Below are 19,066 nucleotides of genomic sequence, written 5' to 3' on the forward strand. Positions count from 1 at the left end.
CGACTAGAGAGGTATCATCAATCTCGAGACCCTTAAAAACGTTTTAGACAGATATATGATGGAGAAAATGCATTAGTTTTACATTTTTAAATTTCTCGACTCAGGGAAGATGGGAGATCAGCTAAGAACACCCGACCATCTTAGTCTGGTTTAATGTTTTTTCCCCCAGCAGATTTAAAGTAAGGATAAAGATGTTTACATTTGGAAAACAAAAAATAGAAAAATATCCTGTGGCTTTTGAACAGAAGACAAACATACTTACATGTTTGCAGCCTCATAATAAACTCATACTTGTATATGCCTCCAGGAGAGGACTTGCCACATGACTTTCCAAGAAAGTTCATACCTTTTCTTTGGAACGTTTTTAAGGATGTTTTCTGATAATAGGTTATCCTATGCTGCCGAATCCCTCTTTCAACCATGTTTATCATTCATCATTACATTCCCGAAAAGTGATCATAAATCACATTTAACAACCCATCTGGTGGTTACCTCAGGGAGTTGAGCTATCATTCCACCCCTAGCCTAACCCCAATCGGCACCATTTACAGAGATCATTCCAACTTTAACACAGAGATGAGTTTATTTTGTTAAAAAGTTGTCAGGGTGTTTCTGATTTTCCTAAGATAGGCTAAACGCATTTGTGTCATTTCTGTTCAATCACATAGGGCATATTTTAACACCGTAATCTTTTACATATTAAACAGTGTTCAATAAGCCTAACTGATAAACACGTAAAGAGCTGAGGTGCCTGTGTTTAGCAGTGCAATTCTTTAATCCTGTCTAAAACAAACTGTGGGACAAACTATTTAGGCAGAAGCTGACATATTTAATATTAAAACATATTTACAACCTAACATGCAATCTTCCCTCTGAGGAAAGATATTACAGTCTATTACAGATATAAAGATATAAAGACATTTACAGTCTTAATAAAACAGTTTGGCAACATATTCACATCCCATTCAGTGAATTCCACATAAAGTTCATTATGGAAGATTGCAAAGGCCCCAGTTGAACAAAGTCGTATGCAAAATTAAATAAAATTCCTCCTCAGCTATTTGAGTTATTGATGTGAGAATTATTAATATGATGACAGTACATGTATATTGCATTTCTGTGGCCTTTAGAAAACACTGGTTTGACAAGATAGATTAGGGTTAACATTGGGCGTTTTGCCTTCTCTTTTTCTGAAATATTCAGAATATCACTTCAGGCAATACAAACCGCATAGCATTCCATAGTCTTTCATGGACCAATGACACCGGGAGCATATTTTTTTCTGTCTTCACATTTTACCAAATTAAAGAGACAGTGGCTCAAAAGTAGTTCCTCTGCCTTACAGGAGATGGAAAATTAAACATTTATGTGCAAAAAGAAAGAAGGGCAAACAAATTGCGCCGTTTAATGTGGCAAATTCACATTTAAGACCAAACTTTGAAAATACCTTCAACTTCACAGCATGTTAAACCTATATTACAGGTAGATATCTGTGATGAAGGCATCTAATATAATCAAAAGCAGCCCAAATCTTCTTTTAGACTATTTACATATTCTATAATTCATGATTTGACTTTTTTTCTTCTTATTTGGTTCTTTATCAAGAATTTGTATATACCCAATGTCTAACAAATATGCCTAGTTATCTATTAGATATAAATAGACAGCATTTCAAAAGACCATCCTAGTTATCCGTTCTAAAAAAACAATTCAAACCTTGGCACATCCCTCATTGTGTTCCTCCACCTAAAGCCATCTGTAAAATAATATTTCCAAAATGTCCATCATGGCAAGCATCTCCGTTAATCTGTGCTTAATACTTAACATCACAATCTTCAAATAACTTCACCTTGTTTAGCCTGAAATGCACATTTACAAATGAAAAGTTATGAAAATAACTCTCCTTGTTCATTTTGACCCAGAAACTTGCAGGCATTTCACAACGAGCCTTTGGTTTCTACACTTAAAAAAAGAGGTTCAAATAGTAAACATTGAAATTATACATGCAAAACTGTCTTTTCCAGTCCAAGCATAGTTTCCCTTGCATCGATGCCCTCTGGTGACAGTTCTATCTGTGCAAACGGGGTAGTCCACAGTCATGTGGGGCTGTCTGGCGGAGGGGGGCATTGTCGTCTGTGTTCGCCGGCTCCTGAGCATTGCCGTTCGTGGGGCCGCAGCGAGGAGTGAGTTTGCGGAGATACTCCGCATGGACAGGTTTGTGGCATTGTAGCACTCGGATCGCCTCGTCGATTTTGAACCATTTTCGCTTCCGACCTGAAAAACATGTTATATTTTTAATAGCATCTTGCAACGCTGAAAACCAATACAAAACATTTGCATTAACAATAGTACACTTTTAAAAATAAAGGTTCCTTATTGGTTCCATGAAGAACTTTTAACATCCATGGAACGCTTTCATTCCACATCGGATCCATTGTAGTGAATGGGTGCCGTCAGAATGAGAGCTCAAACAGCTGATTAAAAACAACACAATAAACCACAAGTAATCCACACGACTCCAGTCCATCAATTAACACCTTGTGAGGTGAAAAGCTCCATGTTTGTAAAAAACAAATCCATCATTAATACATTTTAACTTCAAACCGTTGCGTCCCGATTATGACCTCTATCAATAATATTGCTTTCTCCAGTGAAAAAGTCATCTTGTCTAAATATGGAAATAAATATGCACAGATCAAGTCAGTGTATTTTGATGCAACCTTCCTCCTTTTCTCTGGAGGAAGCATTATTATGGATTTGTTTTTGGCAAGTAGCAAAAGTTTAAAGTTAAAATGCCTTAATGATGGATTAGTTTCTTACAAACATGCAGCTTTTCACTTCACAAGACTTTAATTGATGGACTGGAGCTGTGTGGATTACTTGTGGATTATTGTGATGCTTTTATCTGTTTGGACTCTCATTCTGACGGCACCCATTGACTTGATGATCAAGTAACATAATGCTACATTTCTCCAAATCTGTTCTGATGAATAAACAAACTCGTGTACATCTTGGATGGCCTGAGGGTGAGTACACTTTCAACAAATAAAAATTTTTGGGTGAACTATTCCTTTAAGTAAGAAAGATTCTTGCGAGAACCCAAACTGGTTCTTCTATTGCATTGCTACAAATCCACCTTTTGGAACCTTTATTTTAAAGAGTTTAGTTACATTTTGTCCATTGCCTGAGGTGACTGAAAATTAATTTTGTTCTCACGAGAGTTTCATTTACTTCTAACATACTGTTATTAACTACATTTGCTGCTTGAGTTAAAAAATTTATAGCTTTATTTTAAATACAGTACAAAAGGTCACCTTCACTGTGAACTTGTCAGACGTTTTGCTGCCCAACCATCTGGCTGACAAACATTCCACTGTATTTATAGTCCTGAAAACAGTCTCTCACAAAGTGCTGAAACTTAAACATTCACCTTAAGCACTTTTAAATATGTCATATATGCAGGAAGGTTAAAGGTCATTACTTTGACAATCAGACTATTGACCTTTTTTGCATTTGCTGCTCAGCTCTGCGTCGAGTAAACCTGTTTCCTCTCTGTGTATTGAGGTTATGGTGCCCTATTTGGCATCTGAAACTATGGTACAGGCAGAGCGAGGCCAGTGATAGGGGAGTGTAGTGACGCTAACTGGAAAACAACTGTGCCCCTGCTAACAGCACGCCTCCCTGTGAACAAACTTCGGTCTATTTATACGGCTGCTGGGAGTGAAGGATTACCTGTTTTTTTCTTTCCTCGCCATCTACAAATAGTGCAAGTTTTGAATTGCGCTGTCTGTGGGCAGATGTTATTATTGTGTATCCTTCCTGACAACAAGGTTCAGTAAGTAAAAGGTTTTAAGTGGCTAATCCACATGCCAGCTCTTTATCCCTAATAGCTTAGTAAAATTGTTATATAAATCCCCATATTTGCAGCTGCTTACAGATCAGCAGTTGTGTATTGGGAAAAGAAATGAGCTGGTTATGATAAGCTTGCCTAAAATGATTGAAATTCTTAGCAGACTAAGCTGTTTGCACACAAATAAAGTCCCCTGTTGATTTACTGCAGACATGGGAAGAGGTCACTTTGGTAAAGTTTCAAGTGAGCTTCTCTAGAGGACTCAATTACCATAAAGTAGTCAATGGCTGAGATCCCACAACTTAATTATCAAAAATGGCTTTCAAACATGTCACACTGCTGTCATACCTTGATAAAATTCAACGTGAAACACAGCACAATCAGTGAAGTCTGATTCCTGAATTAATGATTTTTTGAGTCCTTTCTTTTTAGTGAATCAAAATCATACAGTGCAACCAGTGTGATCCGATTCACAAGCGAATGAGTCTTTCAGTCTGGTTCTTTTTAGTGAACCTGAATCACTTGGAGGAGTTACTAAATGAACCCCACTGACTAACTGAACCGTTTACACACATAACATCAACTTACCAATATTGACCGAGTCCTCCCAGTCTTCCAGTGTCTCTGTAACAGTAAGCACATACACGTAGGTCCGATGCTTGCTGTCCTGGTTCTGCTGTACAGAGTGAGAAATATAAAGTTATCACGTGGCTACACAATGTGTGAAACACAGTAAAGCATGCATTGAGAAGGTGTGAAGATAAGATATTTATAAATGTTTATGAAATAAAGTCTTGTTTATTGAAGTATCAGTGACATGCTGAAGTAACGTCTTACTTTATATAAGGCAGTTTGGCAGTCTTACCTCAAACACCCCCAGTAGCCTGCCAAGAGTACCCCTCACACCAGCCTGTTTAAGCAGGAACAGACACAGAAAAAGCATTAGAGACCTTTTCGGTTTTAAATATGGTCAAACTGCAAATCATACAGAAATAACTAACAAACACTCAAATTCTCTTCCTTCTAACAGGCCACACTAACATCAAAATGTATACATGATGCTCGTTGGGGTTTAGGCACTTTAAAAAGGAAATGACTTCTGCTATGACATAAGCTGCAGCATGAGTCTATCAGTGTTAACAGCGGCTTAACAAGAAGAGGAACACACTGCATTTCTGGAACCGTACCAGCCAATGCTGACACATCAGGCCAGAACATTAGCCCCAGCTCACTGTTCCGGGAGACCTGAGCTGCATGTTTCCATAACACAGGAGATTCCCGGACAACATAATGCTCACAAGGGAACATCATGTCTTCATTCAGACTCTGCAAAATGCCCTAACCAGCCCGAGCTTATCCCGCAAATTGGGTTGATACGACCGCACACAATCGGAACTGACAAACAACAGGGGGCGATTTCAGGGACTATGAGAGATTTTGTCTATTTAAAACGCCCTGAGCGTGTTTTTGTCATCTATGTATATCCTCATCTGACACGGTCACATGACATGTGCATGGCCCTAGACAAACCCTCAAAAGAAAAAGCAACTTTCATTCTGTCAGTCGCAAAAGGATCAAATTTAAACATTTCATGAGGTTAGATGTCATTTTTATGGCCAGTCTACATTAATTTAACATGACACAATAATTTTTTTAGGTTATCCTTAAAACAAACATAAAAAATTGCAGGTTCTTTCTCATAAGCGGCGTGTTTTAAAAAAACGGCAAGATCTTTGGGACATCCCACCCCTGGCAAAGCCCCTAGGGGTAGTAGTTTGGGTCCCATGAGTGCTGCCATAGCCAGAAGCATGCCGTAATTCACAGACAGGTTTATGGTCTCCTCCAGGGTCTCCCTAACACTCGAATGGCTTGAGCTATACCTTTTAAACCATTATGTAACAAATAAATCCCTCGAAGTAAAAATAAAGTCTTGTGCATGAAGGATAAAATGGAAAAAGGGGCCAAATATGGCTTAGATGTGCAGGTTTTTTTTTAGTGTTATGCCATTATGCAACTGAGATTTAAAACCTGGACCATTCGATTTGAAATGATTGAATAGAATTCAACATGTTATTAAAAGAAAACCTCACAACCTGGCTGATTTATTTTACTATACAGTCAGATACAGTACAGTACAGCTCTACTATAAATGTCACTATTGGTTTGGGGTACCAGACTTAATTTCACTTAAAAAAACACTGTCTGCAGTAATTAAGCTGCATTCAAATTGGGCGTCCAAACACCACAACTCTTGAACCTCTGGGACATGTACATTTTAGACGAACAGGACAAGGTTTCTAAATGTCGCTGCAATGCTTCACAGCTGTCAACAAATTACCCTCTTGGCAACCTCTATGATGGCCCTTCAATGTCATGACACAGCCCATCCTTTAAAACGAACAACATAACCATTAGCTGAGATAGACATGAAAAGATTCATTTAGCGAAGCCGCTTAAATTGAAGATGACAGAAAACGGGCTCATGCACATATTGTGAATGACGATTGAGGAATCTATAGGGTGGTGGTGGTGGTGGTATCACATGACCATAGTATCTGTAACAGTTGAGTCAAAGGTGTTGGCAAAACTGAATGGAATGCAGTGTGGATGAGAGGATTTAATAGCCTTTTTATGGATAATTTAATTGCATAAAACACATTTTAAAAGATAAACATAGATAAGTGAGCTTACTCGAGTCGTTAGTTTTTAATATTAAGTTCACCCAAATAATAAAAACAACTGTTTTTGTCCATAAATTTGTCCAAAACTACATTAGACCCCATTGGTTTTCATTGTATGAAAACATTTAAATATCTTTTTATATTCCACATAAGAAAGAAAGCCATAAACGTTTGGAACAGCATTAGAAATTTGACAGAATTGTGATTTTTGGGACAACTATCCCTGTAATATTACATCATATTTTTCTTCAATCATTATTTGTTTTAGACATTTTTCCACAACTGCATTGAAAATTGGCTTGCCGAGATGATGACTGTTTGCAGCTTGCTATACAGTGTCACATATTACTTTTTTTTAAATAGTACACAGCATATAGTATATACTGCTAAGTATGCAATAAGCAGTATGCATGTTGCAAAGCAAAAAAATCCTGGTGACAAGATATGGGACAGCTGCAACCCATAACTCACTTAAACATGAGCAAGGTCTCAAGGTCGACAGCCCCTCAAAAGCCTGAGGAACCAGTAAACCAGTGAAGATAAGAATTTGTTTTTTAAATTTTACTCTAATACACGGAGATAAACCTCTTGTGATTCCTACATGTTTTAATTAAACGGGATTCCTGCAAAATAACTAAAATAACCATTCTTAAATTAATGAATGTTGTTCTCATATTACACAGTATTCCTTGCTAATGTTTTAAAATATTCATTACCATTCAAGAGTTGGTAAGATTTTTTAATGTCTTCAGTGTCACATGATCCTTCAGAAGTCATTCTAATATGGTGATTTGGTTTTCAAGAAACATTTCTTCTTATTATAAATGTTGTTGCAACAGTTTTGAGGTCTTGGAGGTTCATTCAAACTTTTTTCTGAGGAACAGGTAGAAGTGTTTAAAAAAAAAACAAAAAAAACGAGCTCACCTCCTCATAGACCTCTCGAACCGCGGCTCCTCCAGGCTCCTCTTCTGGCTCCATCCCTCCTCCTGGAACGATCCACTGATCTGGATGTCGACTGCTGCTAACAAGCAAAACCTGCCACACACATATTCACAAACAGAGCTTAGTCAGATAGACCGAATCCAAATGCTCATCAACACTTTGTCAGAACATCTTGATTACATAACTGAATCTAACCTGATACTGCTCAAAATACATCAATCTGCAAAAATACCATCCATCTGATAAACTTTCCTGGCACTCTAGGAGAAATGTTGAGCTCATTTAATTTAAAGTGATAGTCCAACCAAAACCATTTCTGACATCATTTACTGTATGATTTTATTTCTGTGGAACACAAAAAACAACATTCTGAAGATTGTTTTAACTGTTTCTGTTCATACGATGAAAGTCAATGGGGTCCAAAACCATTAAAAGAGATAGTTATTAGGTGCTTTATTATAACTACGTATATGGTACATCATTGTGTGATTATGTAAATAAACTGGTGAATCAGTTATTTGAACCAGTTCACTGAAACAAACTGTCCAAAAGAACCAGTTCGTGAAAAGAATCAGACTTCTTGGTTTGCTAGTTCTTGGTAAGGCTATAGTTATGGGAAATAATGTTGTAAAAAATTTTCAATTTCTTGCACAGACCGATTGTTTCATTTCATAATACCTCAATATATGTCAGAAGCCATTGGTATTACAGGGACATTTCACCCAAAAATGAAAATTCTGTCATTAATTGCTCCCCATCATGTCATTTCAAGCCCGCAAGACCTTCGTTCATCTTCAAAACACAAATTAAGATATTTTTGATTAAATCCTAAAGGTTTCTGACCCTGCAAAGACAGCAATGTAACTACCACGTTCAAGGACCAGAAACATAGTTAGGACATCATTAAAATAATCCATGTGACATTAATTATTTAATTAATAATCAACGATGATAATGATTAATAATCAACCTTAACTTTATAAAGCTACGCGAATACTTTTTGTGTGCAAAGAAAACCAAAATAATGACTTTATTCAACAATTTCTTCTCTTCCGTGTCAGAATTTGATGCGTGTTTCACGACAGTACCACGACGCATGCGTGTGCATTCCTCTCTTTGCAAATAAACCGCAATGCACCCAGGTTTTACATCAAAACGCCGGCTCCTGCGTCAGCAGCATCACACGTATGTGGCGTGGTGCTGTCGTGAATGCCCAGTGGAGCCTGACACGGAAGAGAAGAGCTGTTGAATAAAGTTTTTACTATTGTTTCCTTTGCGCACAAAAAGCATTCTTGTAGCTTCGTAAACAGCAAATTAACAGCAAAATGCTAATTTTCATTTTGGGGTGAGCGATTCCTTTAAAGGGTTAGTTCACCCAAAAATGAAAATTAGCCCATAAATTACTCACCCTCAAGTCATCCTAGGTGTATATGACTTTCTTCTTTCAAACGAATCCAGTCGGAGTTATTTTTAAAATGGTCTTTGATCTTTCAAGTTGTTTAATGCCACTCAGCGGGTGTTGCATGCATCAGTCCAAAAAAAGTTAATTAAAAAGCGCCCACCCATTAAAAAAAAAAAAGTGTCTCACATGGCTCCGGGGGGTGAACAAAGGCCTCCTGTAGCGAATCGATGCATTTTTCTAAGAAAAATATCCATATTCAAAACGTAATAATCACTTTAATGATGAGTTCAGCTTTGCGCATGTGCCGATGAGTCTCGTGAAAACCAACGTTTGTTAACAGGAGCAAAGGGAAGCAACTTTCCTTACTTTAGCAAAGGAAAGCCAGTCTCCTCTTGGCTTATATCGAAATCCTCCGACATTCTTCTTTACAAATCCTCGTTTTGTACTTCTAATAAGTGACTGTTGTTTGTTTTAATCTCTCCCCTGCGCTTCCGCGTTCGTCACTTCTGAGCGGCGCATGCGCTACGCCAACGTCTTACGTCATCCGCCCGAAGCTGCTTCCGTGTACAACTGTTGGCGCAAGCTACATTAAAGTGATTATTACGTTTTGAATATGGATATTTTTCTTACAAAAACGCATCGATTCGCTACAGGAAGCCTTTGTTCACCCCCGGAGCTGTGTGAGACACTTTTTTAATAGATGGGCGCTTTTTATTTAACTTCTTTTGGACTGATGCACTGCAACACCCGCTGAGTGGCATTAAACAGCTTGAAAGATCAAAGACAATTTTTAATATAACTCTGACTGGATTCGTCTGAAAGAAGAAAGTCATATACACCTAGGATGACTTAAGGTTGAGTAATTTATGGGCTAATTTTCATTTTTGGGTGAACTAACCCTTTAAGGGGCTAAAAAGTTACTAGGTTTTTCTGGGCAGTTTTTAAGTGGTTGTTCTGACAGACGTCTGACAGATAATTACAAGCTTGATCACTTACAAAAATGTTAACAGAGCAAATGCAATATTTTTACTGATTTCTATATGAATTACGACTGCATTTCTACTTCCATAATGAGCTACTGCGATTCCATTGCATTACTCTCACTGAATGCCGTCACTCTCCACTACTCTTCTAAAAGGCAATCGTATATCTGTGGTATCACTTCTTATAAATAAACTACCAGCAACAGCTGCCTCAGCCATAGTGACAGATTCTGTCTGCTGAGAGTCAAGCTCTGCTTTGGGATAGGAGTTGTGGGAGCAAAAACAGCTGCGGCCGGACCAGGTGACCATGAGAGAAGTGGAGAAATCTCACAGGTTCAGCCTTCACAGTGCTCAGTCATAGCCTTAAGTTGGGAAAACCTAATATATCTACTAATGCAGGATCAGAGAGTTGTTAAATAATATAAATATATAAACATAAAAATACAACATCATAATATAGAAAGCAGGATGCAATTAGCATTAATGTTGCTCACCTTTATTTTTAGCAATTTAGTGCACTTTCATTCCAGTAAGCAGTCAATATTTGGCTATATGATATGGCAAGCAAAATTCTCCATCCACTGACAACTATAAAAGCCATTTCGATTACTCTTTTGATACAGTCTTCCTTGGAACGGATAAATGAATAAACCACAAAAAGTGTCATCTACATTATAGCATGTGTGATGTAATATTAAATAAAGTTCAATACCTCCATAAAAATATTAACTGATATAATATATATATATATATATATATATATATAACATTGAGTGAGTATCTTATTCAGGGAAATTTCTTCCACCATACCCATAACATAAAAGTTAAGGTATTAAAAAAAGATAAATTCATAGATGCGTATAAAATTTTAGAGAATATGTATATAAATTAAACACAAATTATGAAATTAATAAATTAAATTTCCACAGCTTGCACTCCTACAGTTGGCATTTCAAATATAAATATATATAAATATTTAATTTACAAAAAAGTGATATATGACGGCATTAATGGGTAAATTCAAAAATGATAAATTAAACGTTTACTTTAAAATGTCAAATTTTGCATTCAATTCTAAATCAAATTTAAATACAAGTATTCTTTTTGTTACTTATAATTATTTATTAAATAATAATTAATTATTTTTGTTATCACTGAGATGCTATTATAGTTTCCATACTAATATATTTAATTATATTTTATGTGTATTAAGTTCTATTAATTTTGTTTTTGTTATTTCTATTATTGGTTTAAAACAATTCTAAATACTTTTTTTATACATTTTTATTTCAGTTTTAGTTATTTTAGTACATCAAGTTTAACTAAAATAAAATGCTTAATAAAATAACTGAAAAAGTGTTTTTTTTATTAAACTCAAATTTAAACTGAATTAGAATTTAAAAGCATTTTAATCCAGTTCTAAAATGGTACACAACCCTACTGTTTATAGATCAGTCTACCAGCTAATGACGTTCAAAATCAAGGATAAAGAAAACATTCAGAATCAAGGACTGTCTGAAAGCCAAAACAAATGGATAACAGTTTCTATGACTTATACCATAAAAAAACACAGCACATTCTTTTGAATTACATTCCCTAAACAACTGTCTAATAAATTAATCAATCTTTTTCTCCATTATACAAATATTAATTGGCTTTATTACTCCAATCCTTCACAGTCCTGAGCATCTGCTGACACACTGACCCAGTTCAGAGTCCCACTGACACTCAAGATGAAGTGCATGATAAATCCCAGAATGAGTCTGAGGGGCACATGTGGCCCCATCGTCATAAACACGACCGAAGAGAGCTCGAATCTTATCACCCCAGCAAACAGTGGCTGTCTTCCAGTCACAATAAGCATCAGGGTCAGGGCTGTTTTTGAGGTTTCAGGAGAGTCTGTGAAACTATTTGTGGACAAGTTTATAATAAGTATTACAAGATTCACAAATACTGTAAAACTTCTTACAGTGGATTGACACGCGTGTTCCTGGGAATCGAACCCATGACCTTCCAGTTGCTAGTGTACCAGAGAAGCTACTGCTGTGCTAAAATAACTAACGTGCATAACAGCATGTCGACACAAAATCTGGCAACCAAGAAGTTCATGCTTTCAAACCTTTCACTTCATTTGCAAGTTTGAAAGGTAAAGCCACTAGCCAAAGGAGGAAACGCTTACGGCTTAAAATCAGTCACGTACAGCATGCAACTGAGTGCTGTTTCATTCTGGTTTGTTTTAAGGGTCATTGTTCAGGTTCAGTCTACTGTATCATGTTCGCATTTAACAGGATCATTGTTGCTATGACTACTCCAGCACTACTCTGGCATTACTGTTATCGAACCAGCTTGACAATTAAAAAACTGCAATAAAGTCCCTGAGGCGAATGTGGTGCTTGTGATAGACCTGAAATTACAGCTTATCGCTAACATAAATGTTTGTACACTTTAACAATAGCTAGAGTTATAAAATCTACTTTTGTTTAGGACAACTCCATCCAAAGACTAAAACAAGCAAAGCCACCACATTCAATACAAGTCATAAGTGGGCGAGAGAATGACAGTGGCTCAAACCAAAAGCACACCCAAAAACACAAACACATTTTTCAGAAGCACTGTATCAGCAGTATTCTTTCTGATTGTAAACACACACTCTCAAGAGAACCACATTGAAAAGTCAACCAGTCATGTTTACGTAACATTGTTTCAATGATAAATTAGGCAAAAAAAATCCCACAGATTTATCATAGGTTATGTTCGAAATAGTGTACTTATTGCTGCTACACTAAGCAATTTATTTTGCATACATTAAGCACAATAGAGCACACAGTGTGGAATACTGTATCCCACAATTCAGTGCGACTTTTCCAGTGTGTATATGCATAAACTTTTTTTAAAGTCATTATTTAATCAAACTGCCAAATATTTTTGGACAGTGTGAATTTTTTTTTCCAAGTTTCACTGATGAATAAAAAGTTCAAAATAACAGAATTTATTTACAACTGAAATTTCTGGTAACAACGTAAAAGTCTTTACTGTCACTTAATCAATTAAATGCATCCTTGCTGAATAACAAGTGTCAGTTACTTTCAAAAATACATATTGACCCCAAACATTAGTGTATACAAATTTATAAATATGTGAACCTGGACCACAAAACCAGTCTTAAGTAGCATGGGTATACTTGTAGCAAAAATACATTGTATTTGTAAGTCTCTTTGGATAAGAGTCTGCTGAATGAAAAAAATAAAATAATAAATATATATATACACACACACACACACAATCATGGCCAAAAGTTTTGGCAGTGACAAATTTTGTGTTTTGCAAAGTTTGCTGCTTCAGTATTTGTAGATTATTTTTCCACATGTTTCTATGGTATACTGAAAAAAAAATTAAGCATATCATAAGTTTTAAAAGGCTTTTATTGGCAAAAAAATATATTGAGTCAATATTTACAGCATTGACCCCTGTTCTTCATAACCTCTGCAATTCGCTCTGGCATGCTGGATATTAGCTTCTGGGCCAAATCTTGACTGATGGCGATCCATTCTTGCCTTAGTTCTCGGAGTTGATCACAATTTGTGGGCTTCTGCTTGTCCACTCGCCTTTTCCACTGACCACAGGTTCTCTATGGGATTGAGATCCGGGGAGTTGCCTGGCCACGGATCCAAAATTTCAATGTAATGATCTTCGAGACACTTCTTCATCACTCTTGCTTTGTGACATGGTGCGCTCCATCATGCTGGAAAATGCACGGATCACCACCAAACTGCTCATGGATTGTTGGAAGAAGTCGCTCTTGCAGGACGTTTTTGATACCATTCTTTATTCATGGCAGTGTTATTGGGCAGAATTATGAGAGAGCCCACTCCCTTGGTTGAAAAGCAACCCCACACATGGTCTCAGGATGCTTCACTGTTGGCAGAACACAGGACTCATGGTAGCGTTCACCATTTCTTCTCAGAACAATCGATTTTCCAGATGTCCCAAACAGTCGGAAGGGAGCTTCATCAGAGAAAATAACACCAGTTTTCTGCTGTCCAATCCTTGTACTTCATGCAGAATTTCAGTCTGTTCTTGATGTTTTTCTTGGAGAGAAGTGGCTTCTTTGCTGCCCTTCTTGACACCAGGCCGTTGTCCAAAAGTCTTGGCCTCACTGTGCGTGCAGATGCTGTCACACCAACCTGCTGCCATTCCTGAGCAAGCTCTGCACTGCTGGTGACACGATTCCATAGTTGACTCCTCAGGAGGAGACAGTCCTGGCGCGTGCTGGACACTCTGGGACGTCCTGAAGACTTCTTCACTGCAGTCGAACCTCTCTCCTTGAAGTTTTTGATGGTCCGGTGAATGGTTCTTTCAGGTCCAATATTCTTTGTAGCAATTTCCTTGCATGTGAGGCCATTTTGATGCACCGCGATGCTAGCTGCATGTGTTTCTTTGGAGATAACTATTGCTAACAAGAACACAATGATTGGAAGCGTTTCTTCCCTCCTTTTATAGCAATCAGCCTGTTCTTACAATCTAATTAGTATGATAGTGATTTCACCTGACTAGTACTCATTCACACTTTCACATGTGCTGCTGATATGATTAGTCAATTAATGTTAGCTGGTCATTTTGTGTCACAATCAAAAAACAGCGAAATTTGTTTTTTTTTGTGAAAGTTCCTTTTTTGCCCAATGAAGCTTTTAGCAATTATTTCAAATGCATCTGATCACTCTACACAATAATCTAGAAACGATGTGAATGAACACCACAACAGCTTAAGCAGCAAACTTTGTCACTGCCAAAACTTTTGGCCATGACTGTATATATATATACTCTTTTTTTGCAGATATTGATTCACAAACCAATTAAAATACATTAGCAACTGCATATCAATATCCTAGCATTGTGTTTTGCACTTTCTTCAGAAAATGTAAAAATCAAACACTCAGAACACATTAGCAAATGCATAACATTGCCCTCACAACCATCCAAAACACCAACCAGACCATTATAGCAGTGAGCTTTAGAAAAGCAAAGTACCTTTTTCACTTTTTTAGAAAAATGTGAAGATTCAGCTATTATTATTATGGGTCTTTGTGAGGTCTTGCTGTAGGACAGGAGCACAAAGAGCAGACGAGCTGACGGACTTCTCGAGGATGTGCAATGTTGTCGCCTGTACTCGGCTAACTGTTGCTATGACAGGAATGTACTGACGTCCACAGTAGACCGAGTTCCTATACTCAACTATTAAAATGATCAGGAGTCAATAGAAATAGACAAAAAAAGAAGTACAATTCTCCCCAAATAGGAGGATTAAAAAAATGCAACCGACTGAATCAATTAGACAGAAAAAGACTGATCAAAAGTGGGAAAAGGAGTCCGTCAGGGGAGAGTGAGTGCTGTCATTCTGGTTCTATAAATTGCTGCTGATAGGTCACTTGGAGCCTCAGAACATAGTGTAACTTACCTCCTCTCTTCCCCCATCTCAGTGCTAATCACATGGAGGAGAGACCTGGGAGACCAGGTCCTGTTGCAATGCAGAATATTCAGGGTCTGAAGCGCCCATGCCTCAACATGTCTTATGTCACCAAACTTCAACAGCTCTAGTGGTACTTCTTAATTAAAAATACACTGACTTGGTAGTTTGAACAAGTTCGAGCTCATTTAAGGAAAAGAAGACATCTATGGGGGAGTGTTTGTGTATACAACAGCATTTTCCTGTAATTTCTGAGTGCACTACCCACATTAGGTCAAGCCCTCGTCTCAGAAGTCAAGAACACCTCGACTGTGGCTGAAATGTTTCATAATAGACAGTATTTTTAGTCTAAGCAGAACCTACTTTCAAGGATGTCGCAAAATGTTACGAGTAATAAATTTCATAGTAACTGCTCTTTCAGAATTCTCAACGAGAGACCGAATATAAATTTTTTAAAGTCATGGTTTAGAAATACATGAGGGCGAGTAAATTATATAAGTGATTAATTTTTGGGTAATCACCTTTTCTCCTTCGTAACTATCCATTTGACATTTTGAACATCCTGTGCATGAAGTTGCATAAATTGACTGTACATGTCAAACAATCATAAAACCCTTAGTTAGTATGCACTAAATAGAGCCTCTATAAAACTACATATATCAACATCAACTGAGTCTTGCTTTTAATAAATACTTATCAAACCTGTGGCAGACCAATCAAACTAGCTCTATGAAAACAAAATCTCATACTAGCATTGGCTGATGTGGTACATTTAAAAAATAATTAGGCAACAACCCTGCTGATTAAGAACATTGTGTCCCCTTATTCTCTCTCTCTCATATAGAATACAAAACAGTATACAAATACCTTAAACCGCAAAAAACATGAAAACATTAAACTGGAGAATGTGTAACAACTGTGAGATATGATCTGGATGAGAAATCATGTCTTAAGCAGAAGGTCAATTGCTACCTGCTGTGGACAGCTGTCATTACTCAGGAGTAAAGCTCACTGCTGGCTTTTAGTGAGCTGATCTCATTGATTCCATTTATAACACCTGCCATCAGTCCTCCATGCAGAGTCATATATTTCTAGACATGAATCATGAATTAGTGGTCGTGAGAACCACCCATAAGAGTCTTATCATTGTGATTTTTCTTTAGGATTTACTTTAGGGAGTTAAAAAGGATGAAATATGGCAAGCCATTTAAACATTCTGTCCTTAAAATGAACTAGTATCTATGTTTATGTTATTATTACTTATTTAGGTATACTTATACACTTTACGAGAATTTCCTATTAGTAAAGGTTAGTTAACAATAGCTCATGTAAGCTCAAGTCAAATACATATTAGCAGATACAACTTTTAATATTGAAAAATTATTAATATTAGTAAGTCTTGAAATTCAAATTAACTTTATTTTTAATATTATTAGTTACTAGCACAAACTCAGCGTTTATAGCACTGCCAGCATGTATTCTTTTTTTTACTAGTACGATTTTTATTGAATTATCCATGAACAGCTAACTAGTAAAATAGGAAATGAAAACAAGTTATAGAGGTGGGATAGATACTAGTCACTAGCACAAGTACAAGTAAAACTGGAATGGATACTATATTAGTAACTAAGAAATAGGCTAAATAGCAGTACTATTGAATAGTTACTAGTAAACTGGATTAGGTCAGAAGATAGTAGTTTATACCTGCCACAGATACATATAACAATCAATGGCAATGTTGCAGTGGAATAATTACACATCACTACTAGTGACTATTAAGTAATTGAGTTGACCTGTTGTCACTATTGGATGGTTCCAATTGTTAACGTTAGTGAACTAACAATTAAGTTATTTACCAGCCTACGTTTAACTAATGGGACCTTATTGTAAAGTGTTAACAGATAAGCATCAATGACTCTAGTCACTATTGGTTGGCTTACATTAATTAAAGGAATAGTCATTGTATTGTAAAATATATAGTTAGGAACAAGGAATACAATTGAAAACCGGCTTGTAATATCTATTTCTGACGTCTCTGAAGGCGACAGTAGTAGTAGTACTACTACATGTAAACCACCAACCACTTTTCTCAGCGTTACCTCGTCCTCCCGATCGTTCTTGAAACACAGACAGGCTGCTCGTTTTTTGAAGCCCTCTCCGTCATACGTCCTTGTCTGATTGGGCTTAAATTTCATCATGTGGGGTTTTCTCCGAACAAAACAAGAATACAAGTGTTCTCGGTTGCCTAGTTTTTGGATCCTACGCGCAACGCAGCTGCCTCTCAGGCCAAGAGCTGAAAGTCGTCCCAGATCTTCCAGGCTGATCATACAGTTTGCATTTATAAGAAGCGCCTCACGTTGAAGACATAATTCCTCTCTTGACAGCGGAGATTGTGAGTTGAGGTGTTCTCGTCGTGAGCATGCTGGCTGGTTGGTGCTGTGTGAACACTCCTCTGCTGCGGCTCTCCAGCTCTGCGCAGTCGCTTTAAATCAGCTGCAATAGGATCTGCGTTACAAACCCAAGATGCCATCAACAGATAGGCGTTTCCCTTTTTGATAATATGAATGAGACATCATCCCAGCCGCCAGACAAAAGAGGAAATTGATTCACGAGCGTTAGAAGAGGGTGGAATTAAACAATGCTGCATCGCTATAATTTATATACAAATGTCAGCAGTTATTGATTCAAAGTAACACTAGAGACAAAAGCCGCGCTGCAGCGTTATAACAGAGATTGTGGTGGTGTTGTTCTGGCGCCATCTGCTGGTACCCTGAATAAATACAATCGTTTGAGAGTGCAGAGAGCAATTTATTATTTTAAGAATAATTCATTATTTTAACTCTTTGATGTTGATGTTCTCGAATCAACCCCTCACCGACTTATTGAACAGCAAACCAACTTTTTCTGACAGGTTCGACTTGATAAACCAAGAGTGAATCGACGATATGACTTGAGCTCTTGCTTTAATAGTCGAAGAGCGGAAATGATACAAATAAAACGTACTGGGAACATTTATCAGTTGATTGTGTAATAATTTAACAACACAAATCGTTTTACTAAAACGTGCTACAACTTTGGAGCTAAATAATCGTGTTTTAACTAGTTCCGGCCAGTCAAAGAACCGATTCACGAAATATTGTAGGAGAAACCTTATGGGAAACACTGATTTAAATATTTAATAAATTATTCAATATTAACGGTTGATAAAGTTTAATGCAGACATCACCTATATAGGCACAACAGCAATCTTCATAACTTAAAAGGGTACTTGTTTAAGAGAAGTAAATCTATAACTGACCACAGGTTATTTTGGAGTAACGATAAACATTATGCTGTGACTAATATTTTCTCCAGCCTATGAAAGCAATCTGAGAGGCAGGAAAACAGCAGACATGGAAAAACAAATGAGCATTTAACGTGTTAGTCATTCTCGGAAATGTAATAAAACCACCACCATAAATATTTCTTATTAATCAACAGATTTTATTTACAGAAAGAACAGAAATATGTGTGTGGACTGTTGTCATCACATTTTAAAAAGCAGGATCTTTTCCCCCTTTCTATAGAAAGCAGGAACTTACAAACACAGTTGAAATTGACGTTTTAACCAAAGACCAATCGTGGAAATTGAGACAAAGCCTTTATTGATCTTTTGCAATGTTTCTGCAAATATTCCCACCCCTCACCCCTTTACTAAAATCTAACAATTCATAATTCTTCTCCAGCCCCCCTCCACTGCAACCA

The 19,066-nt window shown here is 37.0% G+C and overlaps 1 protein-coding gene across 2 annotated transcripts; it reads right to left on the reverse strand.

The window, feature by feature from the left end:
- Window positions 1-1,003: 1,003 nt before the first annotated feature.
- nudt4a (nudix (nucleoside diphosphate linked moiety X)-type motif 4a) lies at window positions 1,004-17,965 on the reverse strand. Of its 2 annotated transcripts, none has more exons than XM_016236314.1 (5): window positions 17,422-17,965; window positions 7,456-7,566; window positions 4,716-4,760; window positions 4,439-4,523; window positions 1,004-2,274 (listed from the first exon to the last, which is right to left on the reverse strand). In XM_016236314.1, exons 1-5 carry the CDS (start codon window positions 17,647-17,649, stop codon window positions 2,069-2,071), a joined length of 675 nt encoding a protein of 224 aa, XP_016091800.1. In that variant the 5' UTR covers window positions 17,650-17,965; the 3' UTR covers window positions 1,004-2,068. The 2 variants fall into 2 exon arrangements, with proteins under 2 accessions (XP_016091800.1, XP_016091799.1); XM_016236313.1 differs by having other exon boundaries at window positions 4,439-4,526.
- Window positions 17,966-19,066: the final 1,101 nt, after the last annotated feature.

The sequence above is a fragment of the Sinocyclocheilus grahami genome, unplaced genomic scaffold (assembly GCF_001515645.1).
Source record: "Sinocyclocheilus grahami isolate Dianchi unplaced genomic scaffold, SAMN03320097.WGS_v1.1 scaffold487.1, whole genome shotgun sequence".
NCBI classification, from domain to species: Eukaryota; Metazoa; Chordata; class Actinopteri; order Cypriniformes; family Cyprinidae; genus Sinocyclocheilus; species Sinocyclocheilus grahami.

Bases quoted from the DNA above. Each gene is read 5' to 3' on its own strand.
- nudt4a (XM_016236313.1), bottom strand. From the start codon at position 17,649: ATGATCAGCCTGGAAGATCTGGGACGACTTTCAGCTCTTGGCCTGAGA. The intron at 4,761-7,455 runs GTGAGCTCGTTT...CTGCTTAAACAG, and splicing joins TTCGAGAGGTCTATGAGGAG to GCTGGTGTGAGGGGTACTCT. The intron at 2,275-4,438 runs GTAAGTTGATGT...CATGTTTTTCAG, and splicing joins GGAGGACTCGGTCAATATTG to GTCGGAAGCGAAAATGGTTC.